The 20,748-nt window shown below is 40.5% G+C and overlaps 1 protein-coding gene across 2 annotated transcripts in view; it reads left to right on the forward strand.

Annotated features, from left to right (window-relative positions):
• Grb14 (growth factor receptor bound protein 14) overlaps positions 1-20,748 on the forward strand; it is a 119,973-nt gene that overhangs the window by 54,146 nt on the left and 45,079 nt on the right. Inside the window, exons 1-2 of one of the 2 annotated variants that reach the window (XM_017797576.2) lie at positions 285-451; positions 19,038-19,194. In XM_017797576.2, coding sequence (XP_017653065.1) covers positions 389-451; positions 19,038-19,194 — 220 coding nt within the window. In that variant the 5' untranslated portion in view covers positions 285-388. Of the gene's footprint in view, positions 1-284; positions 452-19,037; positions 19,195-20,748 lie in introns of those variants that run through there. The other variant, XM_008830904.2, reaches the window with a different exon arrangement.

Genomic DNA, 20,748 nt, shown 5'->3' on the forward strand with positions numbered 1-20,748 from the left:
ATATAAACAGTTTCTTATCTGCCTTATGTTGAAATGCGTTAGTAAAACAGCTGCCTAATCAGCAAAGATGGCATTGAATTGCACTGTTTTGGAAAAGAACTATTAAGTGCACTAGATGCCTGTTAATCTGGTTCTTTAAATATCATAAACAAAAGTATCTGAATGTGTCTCCAAGGACAAAGGCGGGGTTCTGGGGCTGTGATTGGCTACTGCCCTGCTCTGTCCGCAGCCATCCTTAATTGGCTTTGGGGTAGACTGGAATCTCAGAAGCAGGGTGACATTACTTCCCTGGAGTTTCTTTGCCTTGGGAGTCCCGAGGAGTAACAGTTCAGGACTTCTTCCACATTGTCTATGGTCTGTAAGTGGGGATCATTCTAGAAGGGCAGGCATGAGTTTAAGTGCGAGAAGAGTCACTCTCCCTGCGATAACTCCACTAGTTCTACAGAAGAGGGTAGGTGGCTTATTTTGCCTTTTTGTTTTTCTGTGATTTTTTTTTTCTTTCTGCCTTTATTCTTCTGTTTTGGTGTGTTTACTAATATACTTGAAGCTTACATAACTGTGAGAAGGCAAGAATCCGTTGAGGCATCTGGTAATTAAAAGATATATTATTGGAATGAAACTCAGGGAAAAAAATGTTGCTGGAACATCCTTGTAAAAATACCTCTGTGCAAAAGCTGCTGCTCTCATCCTCGGGCTGGATTTAGAGACTGTATGCAGTCAACTTTTCCTCCTGTTCTTATTTCTCTTCCGTAACTTCAGGCATCTTTGCCTTTAGTTCATTAGAAAATCTGCTAGCTATTGTGTTTCGTACTTTTTTTTTTTTAATGAAGGAACAGTTTCTTTGTTTCCGTGTAATTCATAATGCATCCATCTTGTCATTATTAAAGGGACTGTATTACTATTTAACTGCTTAAACACATGGCACCGGTTTATTATCTTCGAGTTTCTATCCATTTCTATTGAGCTTCTTTCTGTTTGCATAGAAAAACTTTCCATTCAATTGTCCTGTGAGAAAGCTTTCTGTTAATTATTAATATAATCAAGCCTGTGTATGAAAGTATTAGGTTTTTATAAAGATGACTTTCATGTCTTACTTGTGATTGTATTTATACATCATGCAGTTTAGCCATAATAAACTCCACTTGCAGAAACACCAAGGTTCAGTAACTTACAGAATCGTAGCTGTGATGTAGAAATGAAATCATTGAATGACATTTCTGCAATATGCTTTCGGAATGGTTTTAGTGATACATGAAACTGTAGTGTTTATTTCTCTATTCAACCTTCAGTAGTTAACTGTTAACTATTAGTGCATTCCATTAAGTCAAAGGTCTTGTTTTACTTGAAACATGTCAGACTGAACAATTGTTTTTCTTAAGAAAACCAAGTGTTTCTTTTATTACCTTTAAATTTAAGTTTCTGGTTTACGTTCTCCTCTAGTCAACCATTGCCACATACATTTCACTTGGCATTGGTATGGCTGTAATGTCATTTTGCCAACATATGCTTTTTATTTTTCTTGATGTCTTTCTTTCACCTTATGCAAATTTAATTAAAACTTAGGCGCTTGAATCTTTATACTGGCTTAGAGACAGCAACACATTAATATTGACAATATAGGCTTGCTGATGGATCAGTGGATATGGAAAGGTATGTTAACATATGTCAAATCCATGTCCTATTTCAGTTCCTTATTCAGTTTAACCATTATCCATTTAGATTCAGCACAGCTCTTTCATCATGTGGCTTGTTTTTATGACATGTTGGTGTGATGGGAGCCTCCTGTCTGGACTCTTTCTCCTCGCTCTCTCCTACTAGCTGAGTGATGTTGGCTAATCACCTCAGTTCGCAGCCTCTCATCCTGACTTTGTGGGAACAGCTGAGGTGTTGGTAAATGATCTCTCTGTAGCTAGATTTGAGTCTGTAATTCTGTAACTCAAAGAGCACATTTCACGTGGCCTTGGTTCTAGTTAAGTTTTTAAGTTGCTTATTTTTTAAGACAGTATAAAACAATAGAACGGGTGCTACAGTTTCAAGGACTTTGAGCAGTGTGTAGGAAATTGGTAGGAGTAAAACTTGGCTGCAAAACAACTAGCACTGAGTAGTGAGGAGAAAAACAAGGTGACCCTGGAAAGCTCTGATTGCTGTTGATGTTACATCCAAGCTGCCAATGAACACATCACTGTAATTTCTTTTGCTTTTGTAATAAATTTCTTGTCAGATTTCAGTGATGAGTACTGTGTACATCAGAATTCCTATAGCTCAGCTCTGTGATCATGGGCTTACATACATTAGCATGAAGCATATTCTTGTTTTCTTGAACGTACTTGGTCCATTTCTTTCTCTTGCCATTTTAGCCACCAAAGGATCCATTTGTCTACTCAATTCTTGAAACCTCAATTTTTTCACTTAATGAAGTTCTTTGTTTTATGACTGAAAGACATCCATCTTCTATGGTCATACAATGACTCATTTTTTTCTTAAGATATGAAATTCACCCATACTTGTAATTAAAATGTCATTTTTGTATGCACTAAAATTTAAAATGCTTTTATATCTAGCATGTGTTTAGTTAAATCCCCAAGGATCTCATAAACAAATGCAAGAACTTTAAAATACACAGTGGGGGCAATTTCTCCTCTTTACTAGAAGGTGCTTTCCCCATAGATGGGGTGTAAGCTGGTCACTGGGATGAGTAGGCCTTGCCAAATAGTTTACCAGCTGGAACTGTGACCACGTGAAAGGCCAGGAGCATTTCAGAACATGCTTTTTCAAAAGCACTAGGTAGTGGTTTTCTTATCATTTACTGTGTCTTTTAGAAATAGCCCTGCAGTTCTCTTGGAATGATGAAGAAATGGGGTTTCCTTCACACAGTACAGATTTTATTTATAGAGCAGCAAGTTTGAGATTAGAGCGTTTTTGTAGACTCTGTCAAAGAGATTGAAGAGAAAAATTTGACTTCTTTTAATTCTATAAGGATCTGATTTCCTTGATTCCAGTAAATCAAAGTTTTAGTGAAGAAAGTTTCATTAGATTTGTTACCAAACACTCTGACTACATCTTTCACCTCAGCGTTTCCCCCAGGTTAACTGCTACATTACTGCTTTACTTTCCTCCTTCCTTCTTTTCTTCTCTTCCTCCTCTCTCCCTTTCCTGCCCTCCCTCTCTCCCTTCCCTCCCCTCCCCTCTCTCCCTTCCCAAGTGAGATGACTGAGTCTCTTGGATGTTAAGTACCTTATGCAAGGCCTCACAGAAGGTCAGTGACAAAGCTAGAAATAGAATCTAGGTCTTGTGACTTCTAGTGTCTTTCTCCTAGATATGTGTTACCTTCTGAAATCAATGTTAATGAAATTGCCTTATGGCGTGTATAATTACCATTCAACTCAATTGTGGATTTAGCTAAGGTGAATCCTTACATCTTCCTCTGCAACTCCGCCAATTCCCATAGGTCCTCATATAAAAAATATTTTACACAGAAAGCAATTATAAGCAGCTTTTTCATATACAATATGAGAGAGAGGAGAGAGGGGGAGAGAGAGACACACACATGCACACACACACACACACACACAGAGAGAGAGAGAGAGAGAGAGAGAGAGAGAGAGAGAGAGAGAGAGAGAGAATATGAGAATATGAGAATATTTATACCTGGAACGTCAAGAAAGAATCAAGAAAGAGAACATTTTAATCCGGGCATTATAAAGTACAAAATAAAATGCAAAATTCAATTTTTTTTTGGTAAAATGTCTGCACGGTTACAAGGCCATTTAATTCTGTGCATAACTGTATTTGATGCCTCTGTTCAATTAATACTGTTTTTCAAGTTATGCTTATAAGTATTCTTGCATTCTCTGTGCATACCTCCTTCATATGAGATGCTCATATGTATACCAGATCCTGCAGTATTCAGAACTGTAAGAGGAAAAAGGCTATTTATAAGTACTGATACAAGGCTATTTATGAGTACTGATTTCCCAGCCATACAACAGAGTACCTTATGTTATAACTATCTTTCTCATACAGCTAGAGTCATTGCTGTAATTTCCCCAAACTATTCATCATATCACTATTTTCCCCAGAAAGTTTCAAACAAACCCGCTCAGTGAATATATTATTCTGCCTGGCTGCCCCTTGGCCTATCCAGCTTCACAGGAACCTCCACTGGAGCACAGTTTTCCTCCTCCCACATCAAATGACATTTAACCCCATGGGCTCTGTGCCTTTTTGCTCCTAGAGCTCTTCTGTCTGGCCTACAGAGTGAAGGCTCATTCTGCCTTGCCCATGTGCTATTGTTCAAGGCTCAGCACAAGCAGTTGGCTCCTTCCAGTCCTCTAAAAATCTCTCTCAGCTTTTCTCTTCAGTGTCTTAATTCTGAGTGGAAGGGTACATCTTTGTTCCTCAGCAGCTCCAGTCTCCTGACACCAGTTTTACTGATTCCTCTTTTCATACTGGAAGCTTGGTCGCCATCACTACTATTTATCTCCTTTTCCTGGGTTTTTCAGATTTGGCTTTTTGGTCTTCTCTGTGTATTTGTTCATTTTTAGATTACTTGCATAATTTGTTTTTCAGTATTTGCTTTTTGTTTTGCAATTCGATTACATTTGAAGGAAACATACCTTTAAATAACTTTATGTAACCAGAAAAGTCAAAGGACAGTAGATTGACTAGGGGAGGGATAGCTTTTGCTTTTGCTTTGCAACAAAGATCAGCACACAGCTAATATAGCAGCTTCACAATGTCCTCAGGCGACCAAATTCTCTCTTGCTTGTTCTATGCTCCCTGGTGTGGTCCTCTTTCCTTTTATGGAGTGATAAATGTGAATCCACAGCATCTTATTCTCAGTCTTGGCACTGAGGATGGTTTCATGGGCAGGCGGGCAGGCCAGCTCTAGCTCATGTTAATGTGACACTGGAATAACCTGGTGCTTACATCTTACTGACCTGGGTTATATCCTGTGGGTAACGGAACACAAAGTATGTTGGGGAAAGCAGGCCTGGAGCTCAGCACCCAACCTCCTCACCAGCATCAAGATTCTTTAGGAGAGAAAATGTGAAAGGTGACTCTGGAACAGAGCTAGGCATCACTACCTGAGTGCCTCAAATATGTTGGGCAGTCAGTAAATATTTGTAAATCTGTTATTGCCCTGATGCCAGCTATCAAGTTTGGTGATGCCCTTTGAACCAGTGGATTCTGTTGCTTGTATAGGTGGGATGAGTAGGGAGAGTGGCTTCCCTGGGTGGAACAGTCCCCATGGAAGCCCCATGTCAAGTCTGCAGACAGCTTGAGTTTAGATGGGGTTTGCATGGAGGGTGGTAGTCCTTCCTCCTTTGTACCTGGAATTTTCCTTGCTGCCAAACCTTGGTTTTCCTCTTGTCCTTGTCATTTTTACTAGGGTGACCTCAACATGCCCTTACCCTGGAAGGGTGTCACCCAGTATATGCTTTATGTATTATATTTACACAGAATGTTTCCTTTCCTGAGTAATAAGGTTTCAGGAAACCTAGACATCATGTGGTTTAGAGCTGGAAAGCCCTGTGCTGGTGCTCAGCTTGCTCCCTAGCCTGAGGGGGAACCTCAGGTGTAGTGTGTGACTTCAAACTTAAGAACCAGTTTCTCTGTATCCCTTATAATGGTGTATCTGCGTGGAAAGATGCTGAGTATTAAATAGACAAACCTTTAAAAGTATTTGACTCATAGTAGAAGCCCAACACATGTGTACCACTTTCCCCTACTAGAGAAAAGGCTTGCGGTATTTTTTGTTCATTTGTTGGCTTTGGTTTTCTTATTTGCTGGTATTGTTTGTGTGTGTGTTTGCTGAGAAACAGAGTCTCAATATACAGCCCAGACTAGCCTCAACCCCTGCATCCTCTGCTGCAGCCTGCTGGAAGCTGGATCTGCAGGTTTGGTTTTATTAGTTTTATAAGCAGTTTAAAATCTTCTTTTTACTAGGAATTTAAATGTTCTATGTTCTGTCCTGCTAGGGTGGTCATCTAAAATTTGTTCATGTAGCAAATAAATTTAGTAAAGTTGCTGTCCTTCATAGAATGTTACCAGGAAGAGAAGGACGAGCAGTTTTCAAACCGTGTTCCCATTGCTCCCTTGTTCTGTAACTTTAGGATGACAGTAATGAGACCTAGAAAAAAGTAACACAATCTCTACAATACTATTATAAACTGACATATATGTGTGTGTGTGTGTGTGTGTGTGTGTGTACACACTGGGAGCACAGGTTTAAATGCAACAAGATATATAGTTAGATGATTCTTCCTCACGATGTCCTAGTCAGGGACTTAATGGTTTGCATGTTTGAGAGGTAAACCTGCATGAAGAGCGGCATATGTGGCAATACTAGCAAGTTAGCTGTGGGACAGCAGGCTGTGTCAACCTGATCAGGACTCAACAGTGAAGAACAGAGTTGGTCTATACATGCTGAACATCTCTAATGCCCAAAAATTTCAAATGTGAAATGCACTAAAATTTGAAACTTTTCTGAAAAGCAATGTCATGCCATAAGCCTTGAGAATCCCCCTGATCTCAGGTCAGGTGCATTGAAAACAGTGAATAAAATTACCCTCTGGCTGAAAGCATAAAACATATATGAAACATGAATGAATGTTGTGTTTACATTTGGATTCTTTCCTTAAGATAGCTTATAATGTATGCATAGCTATTCCATAATGTACAACAAAAAAGGCATCTGAAACTCTTGTTTCAAGCATTTTGAACATGGGATACTCCACCTGAAGTTAATTGTGTAAACACGGTTTTTGTGAAAACACATTGTCATTTCTTAACATTCTTTATCCTTTATTATTTTTCTTAGAGTTTTATCCCTCAGGGTGGAAAGTCACACACTCAGGCCTTTTTATTATCTTTATCCAGCTCCAACTTGCTGCCGTTGGCAATTTAGAAGACTCCTCTCCACACAGACCGATAAAAATGAAAACAGCTACAATCTGCCCATTGCTAATTACACATTCTTTTAATCTTCACAAGAACCTGACAGGGTTGGTTGCCAAACCTGTTTTGGATGAAGAGGATTGACCTAGAGAGGTTAAGTGTCATACCCAAAGCTCCAAATAGTAAATGGCAGTGATAGGACCTGGTACCTGCATCTCTTCCCTGACAGGAGTCTGTCACAGAACGCCCTGGGCACACGTTGCACAGCCTGCTCCTCAGCCTGGGCACACACCGTATCTCCCTGCTCCACAGTGTGGCTGCAATGCTTTCTTTCTTACCTGTACCCTGCAAACAGGACAATTCTCACCTCATTTGCCAATCTGTCTTTTTGTCCTTTGACTTACTTTTCCTCACTGTGTCCTCAGACTCACTTCCAAGACAGTAAGCCAACACATCAGAGTACCTTAGAGTACACTGGGCTATAAGGGTCTCTTGGAACTTCATCACAATAGCCTCATTTTGCTTTCAAAAGTTTGCAATAATAACAATACTAATGTGTAAAACATAGCATTGAGAGCTCTCAGTTCCCCAGTTTTTCACCCATTTTGTAGTATGAAGAGTCTAAGACACAGAGGATGAGTTTGGGTTACAAGTCTGATCCAGAGCCAATCCAGTGTTCCCAGTCACTGCAGACAGCTGGGCTGTACCTCCACAGGAACAGGAACTGAGCCTCACATTATTTTGTAAACCACAATGCTTGGTCCATGCCTGGCAGAGAAGGCAGATTAAAAATAGCTGGGGCAATGGACAGTCTCAGACTCTTGCTTGGAGCAGTCTGCAGGGCTGGCTCTCTTGGCGGTATCCCAGTCCCTGAAGCCAAGTTTTAAAAATAATAATCTCTTGTTGGCAGGGGAAAGAAGCAGGACTTTTGGTAATTTCAGATAGTAATGCCCCAGAAAGGATAAAGATTTTCATCCTTGCAAGATTTAAAAATGCCCACTCTTAAGACGCTATCAAAAGAGAAATAAAAAAATGTGTTGGCAATATTGGCATTGTCAGAAAGTGATTATAACTTCCTTAACCTGCCCTGTGTTTGTATATATGTTTTGGAAAATACCAAGAACATTATATTATAGGTTTAGAAGTCAAATTAGGTTGCATAGCTAAATTAATAGTCCCGATGCTGTCATGCACACATGCGCACACCTGTACCCATGCTTATGCGTGCACATACATATCACAGAACATTTGTGTTGAAGTTAACAGAAAAACTTATCAAAAATTCAAATAGTTAAGAATTAAAATATATATTTCTACTTATAAATGCATCAAGAAAGAATTTCATGGGGTTAATGATTAATGATTTATGATTGTTAATGATTTATGATTGTTAATGATTATGATTCAAGATACTGTATTCTTTTAAATTTTTATTTTACGTTTGGTTTACTTACTGTGTGTTTATATGTGTTATGGGGGAGGTGCTCGTGAGGAGGTTCAGAGGGCAACTTGTGGGGGTCATCCCTCTTCTTCCACTATGTGGGTCCCCAGGCCTGGCTTCAAGCTGAGCATCTCATAGATCTGAGTTACCTGAAAACCTGGTTTTCTTTCTCTAATTGCACCAACACAGAATAAAGACTCCCTCTGCTGGTTGTTTTAATATTTGCAAATTTTCTGACACGCTACTTAGAAAAGTGAAAAACCAAAGAAACCAACTCTTTTTGACATTTAGAAAGCTAGGTGCTTGGTGGCATACATTGTGTTTCTATTCCAGCATACTGTTTGGCTAGCTAATACTTTTACCCAAGTCATGTGGCAGCAGCAGCTTAAAGAGGCATGAAATTGGACTGGCAGGGTAGGAAAAACAGGCCTCATCAGCTTGGAGCCCAGACGGGAGCTCTGGTTCTGCCAGGGAGCAGGTGCAGGTGCCTGGGTTAGCGGAGCCTCTCCAGCCTGGCTTCTTCATTTGTACGTGGGGGATTTCATTGGCTGTTCATCCAGATTCCTCTACACTGTATTATTTTATGATTCTGATAGTGTTGATTCTATTTCTTTTACTCTGCATTTTGCACTGATAGAAATGTTTAGAAAATTAAACAAAAAGCAAAATTGCAACATGGATATAAATTGGTGGTCCTTAGTGCTGTCACAACATAGGAATGTTAGGATCTAGAGAGTGATGTTTTCTATACTATTTTAAGTCTATAGAATAATATCTAAGTGCCCCAGAAAGAATGCACATAGCATATTTCATTGACTGGATGATGTTATAAAGGACACCAGACATTATTTTATACATTTTCAAACTGTAACAGATCTTTGATTGTAAGCTTCACCCAAGTTTTAGAGACATTAAATTATGAAAAAATGTGCTTTTAAAAATTAGTGAAAACAAATAGCTCCTAACAGTGCACTGATGGATGCCACCCAGCTCAGCCACCCAGCTCAGTAGTTGCAATAAAGTCTTGGTATGTCGTGTCTGGGTTCTCCTCTGTCTCTCCTTCTTACAGAATCGAAATGTTTGTCCCCCCATCCCTCCCTAGTTCTTCTTTCTCATGGCATGAAATGATTTTTAACTTTCCCTTCGATGTGTCTGATAGTTATGCTGAGAATAAATGATTGCTCAAGACCTGAAACGACATACCAGGATAATAATGTGTTTAACAGAACCAGGGCCAGTGGTTTCTACTTTAGGTATGAATGAGTATTGCTCCTGGGAAGGCTGGTGCATTTCAGGGAGGTTCAGCCCTGGCACCTTAAAGGAATTACATGAGTTTCAAAACATCAAAGCTTCAGAAATGCTCCTTTGATGAAGTCACTGGGAGCTCAGGATGGGATTTGTGCCTTGACCCTCTATTTTACATATTGAATTTAAATCCTTAAAAATGTGTGTGTGTGTGTGTGTGTGTGTGTATGTGTGTATCTGTGTGTATCTCTGTGTGTGTGTGTGTTCACATATGCATATGTATGAGTTAGCTTAGGGTAATTTTTAAAAGTTTATTAATTGTTTTATTTATGTGTATGAGTGTATTGTCTGCATGTATGTAAGTGCACCTGTATTGTGCAATGCCCATGGAGGTCAGAAGAGGGGTGTCAGCTCTCCTGGAACTGGAGTTAAGGACAGTTTGTAGCCACCATTTGAGTGCTGGGAGTTGAACCCAGGTCCTCTGCAAGAGCAGTCAGTGCTCTTAACTGCTGAGCCATCTCTCAAGCCCCAACTTAGGATAATTTTTAACTTAGTTCTTAGTACTTGCTTGCTTTGATAATGAAACTTGAGTGTGTTGTTTCATATTTTTACCTGTTGCATAACAGAGTAAACTCAAAGGGCTTCCTATTTCTCACTTCAAAACTGAACGCCTATGTGAGTTAGGTATTTTCTTTTTATCCCCTAAAGGGTGCGGTGGGGGGAAAACAAAGAAGGCGCCATGGCCAGGGCTCAAATTCTAGACAAGCAGCGCCAAAAAGAGAAAGGACAGCATTAGGGGCAGAGCTGAGAGGAGGGTTTTCAGGAGCTCTGCTTAGCTCTCTTTTGCTTATAGGCTGTTTCTCCTCTCTTAATTGGAAGCCTAGACATGGCATGTCCTGCCCGGTTGGTGTGCCAAGCAGTCAGATACAGCAATACAAAATCCCTTTCTGGGTCAACTGCATTCTGAGCTTGTATCCAGAACTCCAGCAAGTTCTTTGGATCTCTAGTTATGCAGGTCCTTGAATGCTGTCAGTTCTCCTTCCAACTGAAGCAGAACACACACAATGACTGTTTGGCCAGAACTCCTACATAGGCAGGGTGGGCATGGGCCATCCTGTGGTCTCAAGAGCAAAGGGTTAGGGATGAGCCGAGAAAGCCCAGGTCAGTGGGAATTCAGGGACTTGCCTACCGGAACCCTGAGCTTCCTAATCCAGTTAGGGTTGATTTTTCTGTTATTTGTAAATAAGCTGTTTCCCAGTTGCCATGAGGTTGGTTACCAGCCATATCCTCTTGTCTTTGTTTAGCAAAGCCACCAAGACTGCTATTTTAAACCGTATCTCTATATGGTGGGCCATTTTCAAGAGGTGCCTTGTGATTAGGGCTTGTAGAGAGGATCTTCTCTGGTGGCAGACGAGGGAAGGGGGTGCTCGTTAGGCCTAGTCAAGGCCACCCCTCTGCTCTGTGTTCTGTTGGCAGCTGTACAGCTTCAGGCCTGTCCTTCTAAGGGAACCCTGATCTCTTCAGCTTTCGCTGTTTTCTGATCCCTGTCAATTTTTTTTTTCACTTCTTTCTTCCTCATATTTCTTACTTATGATATTTGCTCTACCCAGATGTTTTCTGACTTGTTTTAACAGTTTACACAATCCCAGAGAAAGTGGGCCATCTTCATCCCCCAGTTGGCCTTTGTTCAGCTCAGAAATGTCAGGAAAACTTGATGCTTTCTTGTTGGGCCAGGAGTGCCTGTTCAAACACCATGAGATTTCAAGGCTGTTACTTTGGAATCTCTAATGCTGTCTCACCCATTATAGACAATGACTTCATTCATCATGGAAGAATAGTTTCAATTGTCCACTGTGTTTCCTGTGCTCTGTTAGCTGCTGGGGATTTAATGAGAAGTAGAACTTGCTGTGGCCCTAATGTCCTGTGGCCTTCTGATTAGCAAGGGCCATGGATGGCGACTCCATAGCATGTGTACAGACACGGAACAGAGACCCTGGTCCTAAACTGGAAGGGTCACTGAAATCTTCCTCACAGAAATAGTGGTTTTCCTGAGATCTCAGGAGAAAAATAGAATATGGGGAGACAATGTTTTCAACAGCACTAGCAGCAAGTGCAAAGGCCTTGTGTTGTGGAAGGGGTTTGGTTCTTTCAAGAAACTGAGCAAAAGAAGGGTGGTTAGAGTTAGGGAAGGAACAGTTTGTAGGGAATAAAGTTGGGTGTGGAATCGGCCTGGTTGTCAGTCAGTTCTTGTCAGTCTGATGTTGGTGACATTTACCTGTTTTGAGTAAATATAACTAATTAAATATGGATAGTTTGTACAGCTCAGGTCTAATGCATTATTGAACATCTCCTTCAAGTTTAAGACTTTCTTGCTACTTGGTTTCTCCAGATTATGTATTAGTTTGCTCTTAGAAAATATTTGGCAGCTAAAAATAATACAGTGAGTCAGCAAGAAAGCAATGGCTTTGCCTGAGCTGTGAGGGGCTTTTGGTTAAGACTGTTTTGAGATACCCTATTTGAAAAATAGATATGGAAGAAGAAATAATGAACATATTATTTCCCATTCCCACAAGCAAACACACTGGCTTGTTTAAGTCAAAGTCTCTTGCGCTGTCTCTTATCTTGGGACACGGCATTCCTCATTTAGAAGAATGTGAAAATCCAGGGCTATTCTGACCTTGTTATAAAAATATTCAAATGGTTTAAGTACATGGCTTATCTGTTAAAAATAACAAAAAAATCTTGAAACATTGGAAGATGTTTTATAATCTGACTTTAGTTGGATGATAAACTTTTAAAGAACAACAGAAATAAAATAATCTTCACATGGGGGCCTACTTAGGAAAAAATTCTGTGGACTTTGTTTCTTAATTTTAATTTTTTGTTAATTAAATGCTAGTGAGAGATATAATTAATACACACAATAAATAATGAAATTATGTGCCTAAAATTTTATAATTGTCATCACCTAAGTTTAAAATGTTTATCAAATTTTTAAAAATTAAATATTAGTTAACTTAGCTTAAAATTTTCCTAAAATGGAAACATCAACCCAGGAGATGGACAGCTGCGGCAGTCATCGCCCAGGCCTCACTCCCCACGATTGCGTTTTTCCTTTCTCGCACTCTGTCCTGTGGATTGTTGCTCCTTTCTAATCCTTCTGTGCTCACTCTTCCCCCTTGCTGAACTGCAAGCCCGTTCTCTCTACCATCTTCTGTTAAGGGGTAACAGGAACAGAACTATGGGCACTAATTACTTTCCAATCATGGTGGCTCCGAAAGCATTTTCTGCTCTGTGAGGCTGTAAAAAGATTAGTTGACCCCCCTGGTTCATTTCCAGCACTCTCTAGTTGGTCCATGTTGAGAGGGGCTGGGTAGCCCTTTGTTATCCACTGCTGTGGCTGCAGGTGCAGGTGGAGAGGGAAGGCAGGTGGCTTAGTCTCTGCTGTTTTCCCAGGATTCTCCACGTTGTCTGTTCTTAGAATCAGATTCCAGGTGATTCAGGGGAATCTGCAGTTTACTTTGAGAGTGTGCATACTGCCTGGATTTGTGGTTTCCCTCTCTTTGGTTGGTTCTTTTACAAATGACCTCCTGCTTACATTTTAAGTATTTTGTCTCTAAGTCTAAAGGTTGGTTATAGGACTCTGAAATCTTTTCTGAAAGTAAACATTGCTTCTTTTCTCTCTCTACTGTTCTGTCTCCTACTGTAAAATCTGGTAGATCTTTAAGTCTCTTTCTTCTGCTTACTTTGGAGAGGAAGAGGAGGAGCTGATGTACCAAGGGTTTAAACATACTCTCCTAGGATGTCAGTGCGAGAGTTTTGCCCTACCCACACTCCAGCACATCCCTGTGAGGGCTACACCACTGTGACTGAATTTTCATGGCTACATGCCAAGTGCTTCAAGAGCAGTTTTTGAAGCTCTAAAGGCCAAGGTTATTGAGTTTGTCAGGCATCCAGTGGTGCTGAAGGTGTCCTCAGCGCAGCTACGTATATACCTAGACTTCTCTTGTGTAGTCTGTTTATGCTGTGGGATGTTATAAACAGACCTTTTCGGAGCCATGTTTCTCTCATTAGTCAACTTCCAATCTGTTAATATATGAACTGCTTCCTGTAATTTGGGCCAAAGCAGAATTTCTTCCTGTTGGCATACAATTTCAGATGACCTGGATGAACTAATCTGAATATTACCCCCTTATCCTATTTTTTTCCACATTACAAAGCAATCTGGGAATTTGGGACATTTCACACGATTCTGTAAACTTTGGCTCACATTATCTCTCAGTGTATAGAGGAAGCATAATACTAATATTATATTCTAAGGATTCTGAAGAGCAGCACTGCTGTTTGGTTTCACATGATCCTATCCAGGCCCAACTCAGATTGAACACATACCAGCCCTGGAGCTTTTGTGATGGGTTGATTTGTTTTCTTGGATACGAAGGTTTACTGTGGTAAGACTTTTAGAGAGAGGCCTATTCCACTCTGCCTGAGAGTTCACGCTTAGATTATTTTCTCTGTCCTCACATATTTAAGGGAGATAAATAGAAACAGAACAGAGTTCTCAACAGTGTTGCTGTACTGCTGCCATAATTTTTTTTGTAATTATCAAGTAAATCTCAGAGATGATAGGGATGTGTTCCTGAGGAGTATTATCCTAGGCAAAGTTTTGCCACACACACACACACACACACACACACACACACACATACACGCATACACATAAACATATGCATACACATATACACATTCACATACCCCTATCCTCATCCCCACACATACACAGATATACCTAGACACCTATACTCACCCACACAAATACTCAAACACACACATGTACCCACCCACCCACATATATACACATATACAGTCACATACACACATATGCACACACACATATACACATCCATATATACACACATATATGTAGAATATTTTGGAAAATATCAGCATTAAATAGGATTTTTACAAAATCAGAATTTGAAATGAACTTCAAACAGAAGTATTCTTTCTGCTCAGTATGTGTTATTCTTTAAACTAATAACATGCTTATTCCATAAACTTATGCTGTCTTTTGGGGTCTAGTTCAGGGAAGATTTCTGTGGACTTTGCTTTACTATTTTCGTTTTCTGTTATTACATGTTAGTGAGAGATACAATTAATACACAGAATAATGAGGCGCTTTGTGTGTCTCAGTTCTTGGTAATTTATTTTTTTCAAATTTACAACGAAAGAGGCTACACAAAACAGTGGCATTTCCTGGTTGTGTGGCTACACTTTTGATTTCCCAGCCTCACTTCCCACTGTGCGCCTGCCCTCTATCTTAACTTCAGAGCATTGTTAGCCTTTTTATTTTCTTAGCTTCTCTGAAATAAAAGATTGACATACAAAATAAGAAGCAGGCTTTTGGATACCAGGTAATGAGAGTTTCCTCTAAGAAAGCACATGGGGGTAGTCAGGAGGCAAAGGGGCCTTTCCAGCGCCCATCTATCCTTCTCCAGACCCATTATCTGCATGGATCATTGCTCCAGACCCGTTACCTACATGGACCATGCTTTGTCCTCCCAGGAGTGATCTTCACTTGGCTTTTGGAAGGAGCTTGGTTCAGTTTCATGGACACAGGAAATCATCTCCTAAATTGCTACCAGCTGTCTAGCTCAGACTCACATGTAGAAGGCACACATTTATGAACAACAGCCTAACTAGAGACTCCACATTAATTGTGACATTGGAAATTACATGTTTTAACAACAACCACCACAAAATAGATGATTGGAAGGAAAAGTTCAGAGATGATCATGACGACGTTGACAGTGTACATGCAGGTGCTCAATGGCCACCTCAGTGACACTGGGGCTCAGGGCTGCCATGTTGAATCAGTTCTTACTTTGGATTTTAAAAAAATATTTTATTATTTTTATTATATGTGTATGGGTGTTTTGCCTGCATGTATGTAAGTGTACCACGTAAGTACATTGCCCTGAATAGGCCAGAAGATGGCATCAGATCTCCTGGAACTGAAGTTATGGATGGTTGTTAGCCACCATGTAGGTGCTGAGACTCAAACTCAGGTCCTCTGGAAGAACAGCAATTGTTTTTAACCACTGTACAATCTCTTCAGCCCCTGGATTTTTTTATGAAGAAAAATTGCATGTATATTTTCATTGAGAAGGATTTAAATTTCCCAAACAATGAAATTTTGGTAATTAAATTCTTCATGGAGGAAGATAGTTTCAAATTGAATGGTACAAATATATCTTAAATATTTATTGTGTATAGAACACTGGTAAGCTTTGCACTTTGTACAAAGTGATTCACTAGTAGGTCTTTATTAAACTAGCATCACCTAGCCTAGGTCTCCTATATAAGCATAAATAATAAATAACTAGAGATTTTTTTTCTTGGAGGAACTTGCTAGCACAGGTAGGGAGAAGGGCATGCAAACAGATAATTACAAAATAAAATCATAAAGAAGGCCCATTGTGAAGCCTTGGACAGTCAGGATAGACTTGTTGAATTGGGAACAAATATAAGTAAGAATTTTCCAAAGGAAATATTATGAGTGGAACACTGATATGAGTTCAAGGTCAAGCATCACCTGTGGGTGGAGCGAAGAACATCTTGAAGTGTTTGACGAGCTTTTCTAGGGCCACAGAGTAACGCATTTTGTAAAGCCTTAATTGAATTCGGGAGAGCTCCACAACGTCACAATGCTACCACCACAGATAATACCACCGCTCTGGGATCATGGCTTCACTATAGGAATTTGGTGGAGCCAAACTTTAGGCATGTGGTCATGTCACTTCTTCCTTAGGGGCTCCATCTAACCATGTTCACTGTCTTTGTGAACAGCAGCAGCTCTGGTCTACATCTCCATCCCACCCCAACCAGAAAGAAAGCCTGCAATATGGTTAGTGAATAGATATCTCCGCTGGGTTTTTTGTTTGTTTTTCTTTTACTTTATTTTTTTTTTAATTCCAAAGAGAGACAATTTTTAACATATTTTTCCAGAAATAACTTGAAGTAGGTTACATAAAAATATATATGCAATGAAGTTTAAGCAGGGAATAAGAATCAAAGAAATAGGAATAAGAAATCAAAGATCAAAGAATTTGTCAACATGGGGTCAACTTTGGTCTTTGGTGGAATAATGAAGGTTTTCATTAGCTCTGTACTTTTTTTTTTCAATCCTAAGAAGTTTATTGGACTTGTTAACAGAGCACAGGGTGGGGGTTTATTTACAGAAGAATGGGTGCTCCCCCCATTTGTGGCTGTGCTGAAAAAAGTCCACACTCAAATATAGATCCTGTGACTCCCCGACAGCCATGCAAAATGGCGAGAGAGGTACTTCGTGGTGTTGGCACTCTCAGATTATATATCTTTAGCCCCTCCCCCATGTGCACCAACTTACAACAACGAAATGTTAGTAGAATGTTTTACTGAAAATCTGCCTATAGATTGACTATATGACTATGAAAATCATATATCTGATAAGGCAAATATCTAAAACTTGTGAAGATCTCTTCCAGCCTGATAGAAGGAAAAACAATCCCATTTAAAAATGAGCACTAAGCATGTATTTCTTCAAGGAACACAGTCATCCAGAAGATGTATGAAAAGGTGCTGAACATCACTAAACATGAGGGAAATTCAAGTCAAAACCACTGCAAAATAGACTTCCCAAAGACAAGAAGATGTCATACTAGAGGCATAGAGGAAAGTCAATGCTTGTGTTCTGGTAATGGGAAGAAGGATATATAGGTACACCTTACAGAAAACGGCATAGAAATCTCTAAAGAAATTAAAAACCAGGAACTGGAGAGACGGCTCAGTGATTAAGAGGACTGGTTACTCTTTCAGAGGTCCCAGGTTCGAATACCCAGTACCCACATGACAGCTAACTACTGTCCTAACTCCAGTTCCAGGAGATCTAATGCCCTATTCTGAAACCCACAGGCATTTCCTGATATGGGTGCACTTACATACATGCACGCAATACACTCATATGCATAAAATAAAAATGGTAAAATATTAAAAGCAGAACTTAAAAATCAAAATACCATATTACCTAGTGGGCATACACCGAAGGAATAAAAATCATTACCTCTTAAAGAGATTTGTTAGTTTCATGCTCATTTCAAAATTATTAATGACATCCATGATATGGTAAAAACTCTTCTCCCTCCTCTGATGGACAAATATATGAGCAACATGTGTGTCTGTACTGTTACAATGGAAAATTATTAACTGTTACATATGAGGAGATCCTAAACTGAAGGTGGTATCTTATGCACGTAACCTCAGCATTTGAAACTCCGAGGCAGGAGGATTGCTTCAAATTTGAGGCCAGCCTGTGCTAAACAGTGAGTTTGAGGCCAGCGCAGGCTGCAGAGTAAGATCCTGCTTAAAAAAATTCCCATTTGCCACAAGTCTTAACCTGGAGGACATTTTTCTAAGTTAAAAAGCCAGACAGAGGAGAAACACTACATAATGTTGCCTATATGTGGATTTATGAGAGAAAAATGTCAATTATATAGCTATTCAGAGTAAAATAGTTGTCATCAGGGGCCAGATTGGGGAGGAAGGAATGGGAAGGTATAGCTCAAAGATGTAAAGTAGAAGATACTGGGGCTGGAGAGATAGCTCAGCAGTTAAGAACACTGATTGTTCTTGCAGAAGACCTGGGTTCGAATCCCAGCACCCACATGGCAGCTAACAACTGTCCATAACTCCAGTTCCAGGGGATCTGACACCCTCTTCTGTTCTCCGAGGGCATTGCACATGGATTCACTTACTACCTACATGCAGGCAATACACACATACACATAAAATAAAAATAATAAATAAAATATTTCTAGAAAGTAGAAAATACCGAGGATGAGCAAGTTCAGAGCTCTGATGTTCAATGTGACTATTATTAATATTGTTCAATTGGCAAGTGTTGTTCAAGTAGTTTTGAGCTGTTCTCACCATAAGCAAAGCCTGGGCAACCAGGTGATATGATTGATGTATTATATTGCTTCATGTTATCAGCTATGTTTACTTCATGACTTCATGCTGAATACCTCAGACACTTAGAATCACCACGGAAACAATTTTTGGGTCATGCCTGTGAGCGATTATTTAAGTTGTGTTAATTGGGGTGGTAAGATCCATGTAAACACGGGTGGCACTATTTCATGGCCTGGGTCCTGGATTGAATTTATGGTAGAAAGTGAGCTGAGCATGAATATCCATCTTTCTCTGCTTCCTAACTGTGGGTGTAATGTGAGCAGTCACTTCAAGCTCCTGCTGCCATGACTTCCTTCCATGGTGAGCTGCATCCCCTGAAACTGAGTCCAAACAAGCCCTTCCTTAAGTTTCTTTTGTTTTGATTTTGTTGCAGCAATGAGAAAAGTAGTCAATACATCAAGCAAGAGTATATGAACTCTTTTTCTTGTTTCTCCTTGCACAGGTGATCAAAGTCTACAGTGAGGATGAGACCAGCAGGGCTTTAGAAGTGCCCAGCGATGTCACAGCCCGAGATGTTTGCCAGCTATTGATTCTGAAGAACCATCATGTGGATGACCACAGTTGGACGCTTTTTGAGTGCGTGCCTCACATAGGTGTAGGTAAGGACATAGCATCACTGTCTCACATCACTTTCCTGCCCCTAGGTATATATTAAATGGAGAAAACTTTCTTCCCATGCATATAACAGACAGAGAAAGTTATGAATAGTCCTTTCCAGAACTCTTTCTACTTTAGGCCATTGATGATAAAAGTAGCACAAAATAGAAACAAGGACAGAAATGTTTTATAAATTTGCCACCACTGCTTGTTGCAGGTTCTCCTCAGGCCAGCTGTGAAGACCCTAATCTGGATCGGGTCCCCTGCCGATTAGGGGGGCAAGAGGTGTGGAGTCACAACACACAGACTCTGGGAGCCAGGTAGAAGCAAGCACTAGGCGAGGTGCTGCAGGCTTGTTTAATGCAGGAGGGGGCAAGCCTTATATTTCCCCTTTCTCCACCCCCAAGTCCCTTTAGTCAGCTCATTGTTTTCTGATTGGTCCACACCACACAGTCTGTCAGCAGTCACTGGGCTCATGGTGGGGTCCTTTTGGTGGGCTATTTGCGGACCAAGAAGTGAATTCTCACTGAATCCCAGGGCTTTGAGTCTTCACCATCTTTGGAGGCCTCCTGCTACATTTCCACCCTTTTTCTTTAAAAATGACTGTCCAGCGAGAGCCTGTAGGCAGCTTCACCTCGGGATGACCCCAGGATCATGGACTGTGCCTGTCTTAGGTTGTCCTATTCAGGCATGAACCTTACCCGTCACTGGAGCATGGGCATACACGTCCATGTCCTGGCTTAGGATGATTCAGCCCAACAGGATCTTACCCATCATTGACTACCAGCCCTCCAAGGGGTATTGTCCTGGGGGATCAGTCGAGGTGGGGAATTATCTGTAGGCCTCGTACATTTGTGCAAGCCAAGTCTGTCGGGCTGCATAGGGCGGGTTGAAATATTCTTCGTGTATTGCTATGAGGGCCTGATACACCGAGTGATTGAATTTTTTCTGACTGCGGGAATGAAGAACAAGGCATTTAAGTAGAAAGAGAAGATGTTTGCATTGAGAGATGGGTAGGTCAGGTAGAAGGTGATGCAGACTGTGAGGAGAAAGGTGAAATTGTTGGTGTAAGGCTCTGGCTTGTTCTAGTAGAGGAATCTCTACAGACATAATAAGTTTATCTACTTTGTCATTTCCCTTTGCCAAGATCCCGGGGAGCTTGGTGTGTGATCTTATGTGGGAGATGTGCCAGGGCCATTGTCTGTTATCTAAGATAATCTGAAGAGCTCTCATCATTCTAGTGATGGGATCTTTATGGCCTTTTACTCAAGCAAAGGGAAGACATCTGAGGGCCTGAACCGCATACTGGCTGTCAGAGAATATATTGAGCGACTCAGTCTGGCAGACTTGGAAGATTTTTTAACAAGGCCAGGAGCTCCCCCAACTGGACAGAGCCAGGATTGGCTTGTACGTAACAAGTGTCATCCTTTCCCATGCGCTGAATGACAAGGCCATAACGGGACTTACTGGCATCTGAGAATGCTAGCATGGCTAAAGGTAGGGGGTTTTTGCAGGGGGAAGCGTGTGGCTGAGTGGTGATTTCCAAACAGGCCAGG

Source organism: Nannospalax galili, unplaced genomic scaffold, assembly GCF_000622305.1.
Source record: "Nannospalax galili isolate Female #2095 unplaced genomic scaffold, S.galili_v1.0 scaffold514, whole genome shotgun sequence".
In the NCBI taxonomy this organism is placed as follows: Eukaryota; Metazoa; Chordata; class Mammalia; order Rodentia; family Spalacidae; genus Nannospalax; species Nannospalax galili.